General features: G+C 34.1%; 2 protein-coding genes across 2 annotated transcripts in view; one reads left to right on the forward strand and one right to left on the reverse strand.

Moving 5' to 3' along the window:
* LOC131844165 (protein ECT2) overlaps positions 1-949 on the reverse strand; it is a 30612-nt gene extending 29663 nt beyond the window's left edge. The window contains exon 1 of the mRNA XM_059192965.1: positions 664-949. Coding sequence (XP_059048948.1) covers positions 664-736 — 73 coding nt within the window. The 5' untranslated portion in view covers positions 737-949. The remainder of the gene's footprint in view (positions 1-663) is intronic.
* A 1287-nt stretch (positions 950-2236) lies between these two features.
* On the forward strand, positions 2237-15217 carry LOC131844387 (4'-phosphopantetheine phosphatase). The gene is made up of 5 exons (XM_059193266.1): positions 2237-2696; positions 12297-12502; positions 13420-13550; positions 13631-13919; positions 14595-15217. Exons 1-5 carry the CDS (start codon positions 2458-2460, stop codon positions 14798-14800), a joined length of 1071 nt encoding a protein of 356 aa, XP_059049249.1. The 5' UTR covers positions 2237-2457; the 3' UTR covers positions 14801-15217.
* Positions 15218-15237: the final 20 nt, after the last annotated feature.

A 15237-nucleotide genomic window follows, 5' to 3' on the forward strand; every position in this document is an offset into this window, starting at 1 on the left:
TATGACAACAGAAATGCTCATCTCTCTTCAAAATTCTGCCTATGACAAGTGAATAATGAACTGACATTGTAAAAATAAGAACAGGGTGACTAAATAACTATTTAGGTAAACAATTAATGAGAAAAATTAATTTGATGTTTTCTAAATATATTATATAATAGAGTTACAAAACTAACACTTAATAAAATATAAAGATTAGCTGATATTGAACACTAACTGAAGGAGTATGGAGAATAATCGTTATCAAGGTTTAAATACCTAAAAATGGCTATTTTGATGAATTTTTTTATTTAATTAGTTTACCTATTTAATATTATTGGAAATATTTATAAGTCGGCAAATAAGAGAAATAACCTGTCTGATTAGTCCAGGAATTTAAAAAATTATGATTGTTGTGGATTTACGTATAATCGCAAATCTTCATGACGCCCTTTAATTGTTGTCTATATTCGTTCCAATACTTATTCCTCGACAACTCCCGGACAACTTTGGCAATACGGAACAAAATATTGTATATGCTTGATAATGAGATTCAAAAGCAACAAGCTGATTTATTGGCGAAATAAAGATGAACATTCATCGTTTCGTTCATTCGTTCATTGTTGATTCATTGGTATTCTACCAAAATTATCGTACCAAAATATTGAATAACAAAATATTTACCAGCATTATCATTATTTTTTTCAATAGCGGCGGTATTTCCTGTTTGTGTTATGCCCTTAGACAATTCGTCCATCTTGCCGTACACTGGTTCGTTACATCAATCATAAAATCTCGGTCACAAACTACACTAAAACTTTCAACACGTCTACTTTTTCATCACTTTATTTATGTATTAGTCTTTTTCGAATATTGTAAGCTTTATCCATTTCAAACACATTTCTGAAAATTAATTGGTACTAAAATTACAAAAAAGAAATTCAAGCAAATCGACCACAGACTGCCACAGACTAACTAGAGAATTGCTATAAAAAAATTGACTAGACCGACCATAAACACTTTTTTTATTTTTTATGTAATAAGGCTATACTATTCTTCTGAGAAGGTAAACAAATATATGTATATTTCTTATTGCTATACAATTAAAAATGACACAAATATATTGAGTTTAACTTGTTTTATATTGTTCTACTTATTTTATATTGATTTATTTATAGTTTTTAATTGTGTGAATTAATATACAACCGGATTTCGGCTGCAACAGGTTAGTGTTGTCAATTTATACTATATAAATTACCCAAAATGATGATAGGGATAGAGACAAATATGAGATATATTGAACATTTTTTACATATATAATAATATAAAACATTCTTGTACAAGAGGGATGTAGCAACCTTCTGGCCGATTTGTTATTTTAGACCTGTTTTATGAAGGGTAAAATTCCCTCAAATTCCGTCAAATCCAAAAGCAGGATATCAATAAAAATTAATTTTTAGTATTTTAAAATAGTCACTCTGTTATCATTTAAATTATTGATAAGAACGCTCTATCCACAGTCACCACTCGGCTCTTACAAATATACGAATACAATGAATTTATTTCTACCTCACATGTTTAATCACAAAATATTTGTTACAGGTGTAAGTCAAGGGCTAATTTCGAGAATTGGAAGGAGTATGGCTTATCAACCAGGATGATGTTGCACATTCTTCAAAAACTGTGTTAGACCATAATTATTGCAAATGTGGTTTTCAATAAATCGCAAAATCTTTTTTTTTTTTCTTTTACTTACATCTCCTAACTACGCATGCCATTGATATCTAGATGGGTCTTTTAACTAGAAGGTTTCAATCTAAACAATTGAAACTCTTAAACCTCCTTGTTAAAAGGCTATCGCAGTAGATAGATGTATATAACTATATATATATATATATATATATATATATATATATATATATATATATATATATATATATATATATATATATATATATATATAGATATATATTATAGATAGAATCCCTATGTCACACAGCAGTTTTTTCCCTATGAATGTGGTGTTATAATTTATCATAAATACAAACTAAACGATATGAATAAAATTTGTCGTCTTTCCCAACTTTTGTGCACATTGGAATTAATTAGCAACACTAAAACGACGCTGGCGACACCCAATCAATTCACAGATAAGTTGGTATATCTGTTCCACTGATTTGTGCTAATGATCTGTGTAAATGACAGCCCATGATGACATTCCTGAATTTTTGTTTTCATTATTTTAAATTTAATGTCACTTCATGTCATATATACGTTATTATACCTATTTATATTTTCTTTCGTAGAATAATTATTTTACTTGTGAATCTTCATCTGTTTATTGAATTGAACAGTGTAAATAGAACTATTGATAAGATAAAGTTGTTAAGAATATTTGTGCCCCGATAAAGCATTACAATGGCGTAACACAGCGATCTATTCAAGTTATTTTTATTGCTAGTTTGATTTTTTGGCAAAATGGAACATTTTGGTTTATCTCACATTTTATATGAACCAGATAAATATACTCCTGATACTTTAAACTTGATTATTGATGAAGAAGCTAGAGAATATTGGCTAAATACTTGTGAAAAACTCGTCGAGAAATATGTGAATTTTGCGCTTACTAATAACGAAGATCCTACTGTAGAAATAAGAGCTTTAAAATTTAAAACATGCTATGTGGAAGCTCTTAAAGAGCTTAGAATAAATCCTCTGTAAGTTGTCTTTTTTTATGTTTACTAGTTATAATATCTCAATAGAATTATGAAATGATGACAGTCTTCTATTTTTTTATTATAACGTCTAATACTGAAAGATTTTCTGGAAGATTACGTACTAATAAAATCCCTATTATGTTACCCACCATGTTACCGAAACAGTGGGTACAAAGAATTTTTTTTTTTTAGTTTTTATCATGCAAGCAGTCTTCCAGACTATAAGCAGATCTGTTGATTATCTTATATCGTGAGAGGTGATCCTCCATTGAGAATCCAGCTTCAGATATTCCAGCTTATGCCAGGTTGTTGAAGTCTGGTATTTTACGTCTCTTAAGATGTGCCATATAATCAGGCAATGTCAGTTGAACAGCAAGTTTATTTGGATGTCTGTCCAGTTTGTTTTTTTTTTATTGTTTGAGAGGTTTCCTCCTTGACAGAGTTGATCCCCATTTTGATTTGGTGATTCTTTGGTGGTCATTTGATTGTGGTGATGAACCTCCGAGTTACGAATAAACCAGGGTGCGTTACAGGTTTGCTTCAATATGCAGTTTTGAGCTCTTTGTATTTTGGTGATGTTGGTAACACTTGCAGAACCCCACAGCTGGAGCCCATACGTCCAGATTGGCTTGAGGATTGTCTTGTATATGAGCAGCTTATTGTTAGTACACAGCTTTGAGTTTCTTCCAAGCAGCCATTACATTTCTCGGTATTTGATATTAATCTCATCTCTTTTAGCTTGGATGTGCTTAGACCAAGTGAGACGAAGATCAAGATGCATACCCAGGTATTTCACAGTTTCACTAGTGGGAAGTATGGTCAAATCCATCATCACGGATGGACAGTTGCCTTTTCTAAGGGTGAAAGTTATATGAACTGATTTTAAAGTGCTGAATTTAATTTTCCATTGCTTTAACCACAGACTAATCTTTGTGAGAGCATTTTGTAACAGATCTGTAGCTTCTACTTGATTTTTACTACAAGCTAAGATGGCTGTATCATCTGCAAAGGTGGCTACGGTTGTTCCCTGTGTTTCTGGAATATCTGCTGTGAAGATGCTATATAGTAGTGGGCCAAGTACGGGGCCTTGTGGCACCCCAGCCAGAACTTCGTAAAATGCCGAGGTGTACTCATTCTCCTTTACTTGGAAGATCCTTTCTCTAAGATAAGACTCTATTAGCCTATATAGATTATATGGGGGGAGTTTCTTGATTTTATAGAGTAAGTCTTAATGCCAAACTTTATTGAATGCTTGCTGTACATCTGTAAATGCTGCGGAGCAATACTCTTTACGCTCAAACACATCTCGAACAACCTTACACACTCTATGAACTTGCTCTATTGTTGAGTGTTCCATTCTGAAACCAAATTGGTGGTCTGGAATTACCAATTTTTTAGAGAGACTTCGTGTCAAATGTTCAAGGAGTACTTTCTCTCGCTTTGACACCACTGGCAAAAGGCTAATTGGTCGATAGTATGTGATGTCATATGGAGATTTGCCCAATTTAGGTATCATAATAATTTGAGAGTCCATAGTCAAGAAAAAGAGCTTCAAAAGAGCTTTTAAAGAATTGGCAACTCATAAAACCTGGATTGAATGTCTAGAAGATGGCACTAAAGAAGTTAGAGACGGGTCAGAAATAATGAAAAGGGCAACGGAATTCTATACCAACCTATTAGAGCAAGAGCCCACGACGGCCAGACATACGTCATATTAGTAAACGTGAAAGTTATTATATGTGTGTCCCCAACACAGGTAAGAACGATCCCCAAACATAAAACCTGGATCGTGGTTCCTTTGGCAGGTAACAGGTAACAAAGGTGTAAAAAATTTCATATCAAATTCGTTATTTTAAGAAACTCCATATTTTCATATATTGTTCGTAGTATTATTATAACTTGCGCTGCTCATTGCCAGACACTTAGTGTGGTTCCAACCCCCCGCCGGACCCCCCTAAACTATACTATTTTATAAATAAACTTACGTCATTTTAATAAAGCTGAACTTTATATATATTATTGAGAGAACTATTAAACTGAGTTTCCTAAATTGCCAGACAGTTTTCTTGGTTCCTTATCCTACCAGACTCATTGAAACCATATATTGGGTAACAACGGTGTATACAATTTCATATCAAATTCGTTATTTTAAGATGCTCCATTTTTTCACATATTGCTCGTAACAGTATTATAACTTGCTCCGCTCATTGCCAGACCCTTAGTGTGGTTCCAACCCCCCGCCGGACCCCCCTAAACTATACTATTTTATAAATAAACTTACGTCATTTTAATAAAGCTGAACTTTATATATATATTATTGAGAGAACCATTAAACTGAGTTTCCTAAATTGCCAGACAGTTTTCTTGGTTCTTCATCCTACCAGACTCATATATACCGTATATTGGGTACCAACGGTGTATACAATTTCATATCAAATTCGTTATTTTAAGATGCTCCATTTTTTTACCTATTGCTCGTAACAGTGTTATAACTTGCTCTGCTCATTGCCAGACCCTTAGTGTGGTTCCAACCCCCCGCCGGACCCCCCTAAACTATACTATTTTATAAATAAACTTACGTTATTTTAATAAAGCTAAACTTAATATATATTACCTGCTACCTGCCAAAGGAACCACGATCTAGCTTTCATGTTTGGGGATCGTTCTTACCTGTGTTGGGGACACACATACAAGAACTTTCACGTTTACTAATATGACGTATGTCTGGCCGTCGTGGGCTCTTGGGCTATATACAAAGGACTTTCACAAGCAAAAACTATGACGAGCAAAAGTAATTTTGGGTTCTATGATGACCAAACTACAATAACTTGGGATCCAATAACAGAAAGTGAACTATTACGTCACTTTAAGAAACTAAAACCTGAAAAAAGTCCAGGTCCAGATGGAATCTCCAATGAAGCTTTAAAAATCGGAGCACAATGGCTAGTACAATTTATACTCAATCTGTTTAACCTAATCTTAAAACAGGAACAAGTACCAACACAGTGGTGCAAATCCACTATAATACTACTCTACAAAAAAGGGAATCCACTTGACATTGGTAATTACAGGCCCATTAGTTTATTAACAACAACTTACAAACTCATCACGTCAATTATTCTTAGCAGAATAGCACCAGAAATTGGTAAAAATCAATCCATAGAACAAGCAGGATTTCGGGCAAATTACTTGACAATTGATCATATACATACTATGGAACAAATAATCGAAAAATACAAGGAGTTTAACAAACCAATATACATAGCATTTGTGGATTATACCAAAGCATTTGACAGCTTAATACATTCATCTATATGGAAAGCATTAAGAAGTAATAACATAAGCGAAAAATACATAAACATTATAAAGAACATTTACTCCAAAAGTACAAGTAGAGTCAAATTAGAAAAATTGGGTAAAGAATTCCCAATTGAAAAAGGTGTGAAACAAGGAGATCCTCTCTCTCCTAAATTGTTCATAGCGGTACTTGAGCAAATTTTTATATATATTAATTGGGAAAACAAAGGAATACCAATACTGAATAAAAGGCTAACCCATTTAAGGTTCGCAGACAATATAGCTCTTTTTAGTGAAACGGCCACAGACTTAAACAAAATTCTAAATAATTTAGATGCAGAGAGTAGAAGGATAGGTCTTCATATGAATTCTTCAAAAACAAAAATTATGACTAACAGTTACAAACAAACAATCAAAATAGATGGAATAGAAATAGAATATGTAGATGACTATGTGTATTTGGGTAAAATGGTTTCCTTTGACCCCAATAGTAACGAAAATGAAATTGACAGAAGGATAAATGTAACATGGAAGAAATACTGGGCACAGAAAGAAATTCTAAAAGGGAACTACAACTTGAAAATGAAAAAGATAATAATGGATTCTGCCAAGCTTAACTTATGCAAGCCAAACATGGGTATATACGGAAAAATTAAAAAACAAAGTCCTGTCCTGTCAGCACGCAATGGAGAGAAGTGTACTAAAGCTACCCAGAATACATAAAATAAGGAACACAGTCATTCGCGAGAAGACAAAAATAAAAGATGCACTTCAATATGGCCTAAGACAGAAGTGGAAATGGGCAGGTCACGTAGCTAGGTACAAAGACAAAAGGTGGACTTACCAACTAACAAAGTGGCAGGGACCGACAGGAAAAAGGCGAGTAGGTCGACAGAGAAAGAGATGGTCTGATGACATTAAAGAAGTGGCCGGGGAAAACTGGATGAGCGTGGCTGTGAATAGAGGAAAATGGAACAAGTTGGAGGAGGCTTTTACCCACATGGGACCATATATATAAAGAAAATAAATTAATCCTAACTTAAAATATTAGTTATTATTGTAATATATGGACAATAAAGCTTTAAATAAAAATAAAAAATAATTTGAGAGACTTTCCATAGAGCCGGGTAGTGTCCAATTCTCGTAATGCTGTTGAATAGTGTGGTAAGGTATACAACTCCTTTGCGTGGTAGTCCTTTAAGTACGTACTTGTCAATAAGGTCAAAGCCTGGTGCCTTTTTATCTTCCATTTTCTGAATTAACATTCTTATTTCTCGTGGTGTCGTTAGTTTAAGCAGAAGGTCCGTTTGCTGTTCCTGATGTACAGTCTCATTTACTACTATTCCTTCTTCGACGAGGTTTTCGTCTTCAACAGGTTTAAATACTGACGCAAGATGGTTGGCAAATGCATTTGCTTTTTCTTGTGGAGTTTTAGCCCATTTATTATTTGACAAATGAATTGGAGGTTTGAATCCAGTTGGAGTTTGATGCACTCTGCACGCTTTCCTGAGAGAGTAATTCGTTGAGCTGGTTGCAGTGAGAGACTCAATTTGAGCTTCCACAGCTGCATCTTCCTCATCTCGAATCGCATCCTTTAAATATTTCGCAGCCCTGTTATAAGCACTTTTGTCCGTTGGATGTCTATTGGCGTACCAAACGCGCCGAAGCCTCCTTTTTTCAAGAATTTTCTTGCGTATATCAGTTGAAACGTTGATAGGCCTATGAGAATTTTCTTATAGCTGCGGGATACTGTTCCAGCAGGCTTCTTGTAGTAATTGCGTAAATTTTGTGGTACCATCTTCAATATCGTCTGGGGATTTGAGAGGGATTTTTAAATCCAGTTGATCTTCTATAATTTCTCGAAATAGATTCCAGTCCGTAAATCCGTTATAGAGTGTTGGCTTTTTCTTGAATTTGATGACACTAGCACTAACTGTTAAGATCACAGGAATATGATCCGATGATCCATCCAGGCAAGACTCTATTTTGAAATGTAATAAGAAGTCCAGCACGTCTGGAAGCCTATTTTGGTCAGTTGGCCAATATGTAGGATCAGAGGTAGACATAGTGCTAAGATGATTCATATCAATGCTTTTCTTGAGCTCCCTACCTCTAGTTGTAATCAGTCTTGATTCCCATTGTTCATGCTTAGCGTTCCAGTCCGCACCAGTTATAAATCGGTAGCCCAGAGACTTTAAATATGTAGTAAACTGGGTTTCAGTCATCTTATGTCTTGTAGGGCAGTAAACAGAAGAGATATTGATATCACCCTGTTTATCATGAACAGTGACAGTTGTCGCCTGAATTGCATCAGTCCTATATACGATTGATTCATTATGCTTTATTGAGGATCTGATGATTATAGCTGTGCTCCCATGCGCAGTGCCATCTGGGTGGTTAGTATTATAAATATTGTAATTTCTTATTCTAATTAAACTATTGCTGGTGAAATGTGATTCAGATATGAGTAATATATCCAGATGGTGCAAGTTAAATAGTGTTTCCACTTCACTTTTGTTGGGAGACAACCCGTTGACGTTCCAGGTCGCTAGTTTTAAGGACGTAAAGCAGTATTTTTCAATAGGGTTGTTATGAGACCCAGAAGGGTGCTCATTTGTTGTAACATTAAATCTATTTTTTCCGATTGTTTTATGAACATGTTTTCAAGTTTTTGGATTGTTGATGAGTTATCGAGGTTTAGTTGGGTCGGTTGTAGTTGATCTCTGGTATTAAATTTTACTATGTCTGCGTAACTGTAAGTCTTCTGTATATTTGTGTCTAGCTTTGTGCTTGTAGTCTGTGAATTCCCATCACTTTTGGACTTACTTGTTTGCAAAGGGTTTGCAGTTGAATTGGGTCGCAGTTTAGAATGTCTATGGTTCCTGCGTATTGATATTTCTTTGTAGGCTTCACATCCTTTATAATTTGCTGGATGTGGTCCGAGGCATAGTGCGCAAGTCGCTGGCGTAGTTCGATCAGTTTTCCGACATTCTTTTGTCTTGTGCGATTGACCACATTTGACACAACGGTATGGCCTCATACAATAGTTCTTAGAGTGACCATACTGCTGGCAACGCTGGCACTGGACTATTGTCTGGCTCTTTTTGGGATTTTAACATTTTGATGATATATGTATTTGATATCCTTTGCGGCTTTGTTGTTCGGTTCGGGTACACAGTAATATAATATTTTTTATGTACAAACCCCAATTCACTTTTAATTTCAACTCACTTCAGTAGTGTCTTATTAAATAAAATGATAGGCATTGTACAAAGTTGTCTGTGTGGGTTCCTCTATCTTACCATTTTAGCCTGGTATAAAGAAGCTTTGTAAGCTATGTTTAGACATATTGCATTGATTATGTGCTATGGAGCCATGACATTTTAACCTGAAGAGGAGGGCACTCATCTTCTATTTTTATCTCACTAAAAATATCTGTAATGTTCATTTATTGAATTTTAATAGTCACCAAATTAAAATAGATATCTTTTATATTGTCATCACTCTAACATTAATCATACTTCTAAAAGTGAGAATGTATGATGTGCACCATATATACAGTGGACCCCTGGTTATCCGACAAACGTTTTGCAGGGCAGTGTCAGTTTATGAGGGCCCCCATAATCCGGAATTTTTAACAAAAGGGTACCTTGTAATCCGACAAATTACAGATTCAGTGATAAGATTCTATGTTATATATGTATGTGTGTATATGTACTCTGAAGTACAAATCTTACTTCATTATGTATGTTAACTACTAAACGATTTGTTACGATTTTAGCAGTCTAAAATATCACATTTTTCTTTAATTGTCAGTTTTATGCTTTCTGAGCTGATACATAATACACAATGAATGAATATATGCTATACTGCACAGCTATCTATCACATGTAAGGAGTCAAATTCAAACTAAGCAATAATAATCAAAACAATACCCTAGGAGTCAAGTACACCAGTGTTGATGCGTAATCATGCATTAGGGAAGATTTTGAAAAAAATAATAAATAATAGACCATATCGGATTACAAGGGGGGCCAGATTACCGCGGGTCCACTGTAATTCTATTTTGCTCATTGAAGACTCTGTTAAAAACTTCAATATACAACACAATTTTTATTTATATAAACTATTGTGTTATGTATTTTTTGTGCTAATGTACCCTATGGATTCTTTAATATTTGAAAGAATATGGGCTATTGTATTTAAATAGAAAATGCAATTACTTGTTGCATGCCAGCCTGTGCCTAAAGTGAACTATTTAAGATTAAATTCCAGGTAATAATAATTAAACTCATTTATACATACTAGCTCTGATTGCAACTGTATAGTCATATAATAAAACACTAATTAAAATAAAATTTCGTAATATGGATCGATAGTTGATTGCCTTACAAATGTAATGTAATGTAAATTAGCTGACTAAGCAATAACCAACAAAAAACGGTGCAGCTCTTATAAAGATATTGCGGCTCTTATAAAGGTGTTGCGTCTCTTATAATGGGGTTGCGTCTCTTATAATGTGTTTGCTTCTCTTATAATGGCGTCACGGCGATTAAAATGATGATACGGTTATTATAAGGCACCACAACACTTATAAAGTCGATGTGGTTATTTCTGGTATATCGTCTGGTAAAAAGATTATAAAAGTGTGACGGGGCTTTTGTAAGTTTTACGGCGCTTGTAAAGCCTTCTCCGTGGTTATGGGGCTTCATAATGGCGTCACGAATTTCAGACATGACGCGGCGCCTATAGATGCCTCGTAAAGACGTAGTGTAGCTGTTGTGACATTTTTATAATGTTACGACGATCATAAGTGGAAGTCACGCCACTCTTGCAGCTATAATAATGACGTTGCACTAACTGACTGTTACGTCTGACAAATACAGCTATCTATCTGGCACCTCTGCCTGATGGTACATGGGTACCATGGACTATAAATCTAAATTGTGGACATCTCAAAATTTATTTCTTATGTCTGTAGTACTTTACATGCATTCCCTTTCTTGATGGAAGCATAACTATAATTACGTTTGGAGTCAGTTTCGTACAGAATTAACTAATCTTAAATATTATATCTGTTTTAGGTTTATATCAATCTTAAAAAAGTATTTAGCAAATACCAAATAAGTTTTTTGTCTTTAAACTGCTGCTACCAATTTTGATCAGCGATTTTACAAATGGTTAGGTCTTCCTAACTAATTATATTACTTATATCTATGATTTAATTTAATTTGTACAGTAATCATTTCAGAACTTCAGTTTGGATGAGAATAGTGTGCTAAAAATAAGGACAACATATCACCTAAGGTATAATAAACAAGTGTTAATACAGTTTACATTGATAAGGATAAGATAGGTACATAATTTCTTTGTCTAGAAATATTTATTATCTAGAAGGGTTCCTTATATAATGAAAATATTTTTAATTATTTCTATAGATATGGATGGAAATGAGTACATGAAAGTGTTAATTTACAGTTTATTGTACAAAGAAAATAGATGAATAAACTTTGTATTGCACATTTTATAGCATAAAAGGTGTTTATCATGTCTTTATTTTCAGTACACTTCATTAAAGTTAAGTATGAGATTATTGAGGATGACTTTGTAAAAATTGATTGCATGGGTACTTTAGTCTCACCTATTTCCTACCTTTGTAAGTTGGTTGTTTATTGAAGGGTATAAGGCAGTAAAATTAAAGGTTAGGAGGCATGATATCTTAGTTATCCGTAATGGCATGATTGGTGTCACTGGTGGCAAGTGATAATATAAATTCCATAGTTTTGTTCATGTATATGGGCAACGGTTATCGATAATCATCAGGTAAGTTTGTTTGTCATTCCAATTACATTAAAAAAAGTAAAATAATATATAATTTATTTGAACAGATGGCATAATAATAAATGATAAAATGACCTTCGCCCTAATGTAAATACGGGTATAAATTTATTTCCTGCTATTATTAGAATAAATGTAAAAGTCTCATCTATACATATAAAACCAAAACCCCTGCTGCATGTGACTGTTTGTTCGCGATAATCTCATAAACTACTGAACAGATTTTCCTTTGGTTCTATACATCAACATAGTTATTTCTGAGGAATGCTTAGGTGTATAATTCATTAGGGTTTTGTGTAAATTAACTGCTACACACGTGCAAAGCCGGGGCGGTCGTTAGTTCAGTATAAGTTCGAATATAACATTTTGTAACATCAGTTGGTACATCATGTACAAATAGTTATTTTTCTTTATATAATGCACAGACACGGCTCGTTTACGATTTTATTATATGTATGATTTTAGTGCTCATGGACAGCTGACAATACGATTACTTCTTGACATCAACGAAACATGCCTTCGTTCTCAGGGATTCTTTGATTTGTGGAAACAACAGAAGAAATACGAAAATGAAGGAGCCCTTGCTGCACTCAGTTCACGTTTGGCCGAAATTGATGCTTTGCCTGACAATAGACAAAGATGGATTGAACTTGGCAAAGGTGTCTTAGCAGGTGATACCATAATACGATTATTATTTATAACATATCACTTTTGTTATTTTTGTCCTATAATTATATCAAGTAATAGCCCGCCCCAGTTTCGTTCGGGTGCTCATAAGTTTGTGAGTTTTCTATTTATGTACCTACATAACAAAATAATTTATAGCCACTCAATCATTCTGCAATAATGTACTCTTCAAACAGCTGAAGAAAGAGGAGGAAGGGAATTGTTAGTAATATGGACTAGTGACTCCATTGCTAGTAAAGTACCTACCATGTCTAGGCTATTTCCATGTGGAAATCCCCCCCTGGAAATCATCGTGGCTAATTCCTGGAAAATCTGTCAAGTTCGACTAATTGATTTGACTTCGTGGTCAACTTATCCTCCTTCACTGGTGTACCGCTAGCGCTGGCGGGTGCAAAATTTTATAAACATCCATAAAAAAAAACGAGTCAATAAATTTTCCGAATCGATGCAGTGATTCCGAACATTATATGCATAACAATCCACTCTCCCTCTTTCTCTTTATAATATTATAGTAGTATATTTTTTTTACATACGTCTACATATTGAAATGCCATTATTTTAAATTTTAAATAGCGTCGAGGTTGCTACTCCTACTTACGCCGAAAGTTTTATTCTGAGACTAAAAGCTGTGTCAGTTTATATTTGTAACTGACTCCCCTGTGATGGAAGTATCGATAACATTTTCCGATAGATAGCGTAGCGTAGCGACGCCTTCTACCACATTGACTACAAATACCAATATTTCCTATGAGTGCGTTCTCTACGCGGGGTTTTTTAGGAATTTATTATCGATTTTATGGATCGTGGTAATTAAGTAGCTACCTATTCTACAATATAATCCAACTGCTTCCGAATCATACGACTTTAAAGTAATCAATAAATAAGATGTTTTTTTTAACAGGGAACATGTTTGATTGGGGAGCTCAGGCCGTAACTGATATTTTAGATTGTGGACTCTATGAAGCACTACAGAAAATTCAGAAACGACCTTGGCTATATGATGGCTTAGATAAATGGCTAGATAAATTGGAGGTAATATGCTTATTTTATAATGGTATCACTCATCATTTGACGATTTCAGTAAAGAAAGCAACTTTACTTTTTTTTTACAGAAAACTGTACACCATTGTGCAGCAGTATTTGTGGATAATAGTGGTGTTGATATAGTATTAGGCATTTTGCCTTTTGTGAGAGCTTTATTACTTAGAGGAACATCTGTAATGTTATGTGCCAATGAGTGGCCAGCTCTAAATGATGTCACATATATTGAGTTGGAGGAGATATTACAACGCGCTTCCTTATTATGCCCTGTTTTGGCTGCTGCATTGTCCACGGGCGACTTAGTTGTTAGGTCTAGTGGGCAAAGAGGACCATGCCTGGACCTTAGAACTATTGGTGTTGGTAAGCCATAATATATTATAATAAAGTTGAACGTTGAGGATGTATATAGCATATTTTAGAAAATATTTAAATAACTCTGAATAAATTACGCAGCGCTTATTACTGATATCTAGTACTAACCGGGATAGGATTTTTAGCATTTAGTGTATAGAAAATCTATTGACAACAATGTACTATGTTAGGCTGATCGTCACCATTGACCACCATCAAACCACCAGTGCTTTGCTATTCTAGGGTCTAGTACCTCTCCATACGAGTCTTGATACGTATTAAATATTGCCGAACCTATTATTTTATATTTCGCTATTATAGCACCTATTAAAATGTAAATAATGGTCGGTGCCTTAAGCCATTTTTTTCTCGTCAGGAAACATAAATTTTATATCGATTGTAAAAAATGTGATAAAGTGTGCCATCGTAAGGCGAGTAATTTTTTTTAATTGCACTGAAAATAGCGTGATTATTAAAAATGTAAATATAAACGGAAATAAGTAGGTACAATGACAATATCGAAATGACCAATCATTGTTGACTATGAAAACTTAGGTAACTGGTTTGATGGTAGGTAATTGAATATGTTTGGTAATGAATATGTTTAGCTATTTGAATATTTATTTTGTTAGTTTGATTTAAGCCACGACGTAAAGCCTAATGTTGTTTTTAATATATTTCCAGGTCTCTGTACTGAAATGAAAGTCCGTGGTGTGGATCTTATAATATTGGAAGGTATGGGAAGAGCATTACATACAAACTTAAACGCCCGTCTAGCAGTGGATTCATTGAAATTGGCGGTAGTGAAGAATGCTTGGTTAGCTCAGCGTCTTGGTGGCCCGTTATTTTCTGTTATTTTTATTTATGAAGATAAACCCACCGAAACATAACAAAATCACATTTACATTATATATACATGTATATTTTTTTTAATAAACAAAATATGATTATCTCTGTATTCATATAGAATAAGTCATCGTTTGTAAAAATACATAGTGGGTCTGACCTATAGGTGACATTAAAATATATGTATACATATGTATGACGGGATATTACGGGCCCTTTCACAAAGTGATTCTGTTATCAATTAACTAGTATTAATAAATTATAAATAAAAACAGATTATTTAGTGTTTCCATTAAATTTTAACACTCAGGAGCAACTTATTTTTTTTAATTACCTAAAAGGAAAGGGAAAGCGGAATCAACATGATGCGAATTTCTTCATCTATATGTGAAAGTGATATGCTTCTGGATACTAACGCATTTTTTAAGTAGTTGGAATTGAAAACAAGCTGACGTCCCATATACCATCACAACCGTAACCG

The sequence above is a fragment of the Achroia grisella genome, unplaced genomic scaffold, assembly GCF_030625045.1.
Source record: "Achroia grisella isolate CSIRO2021 unplaced genomic scaffold, CSIRO_AGI_Agris_v1 utg402, whole genome shotgun sequence".
Classification (NCBI taxonomy): Eukaryota; Metazoa; Arthropoda; class Insecta; order Lepidoptera; family Pyralidae; genus Achroia; species Achroia grisella.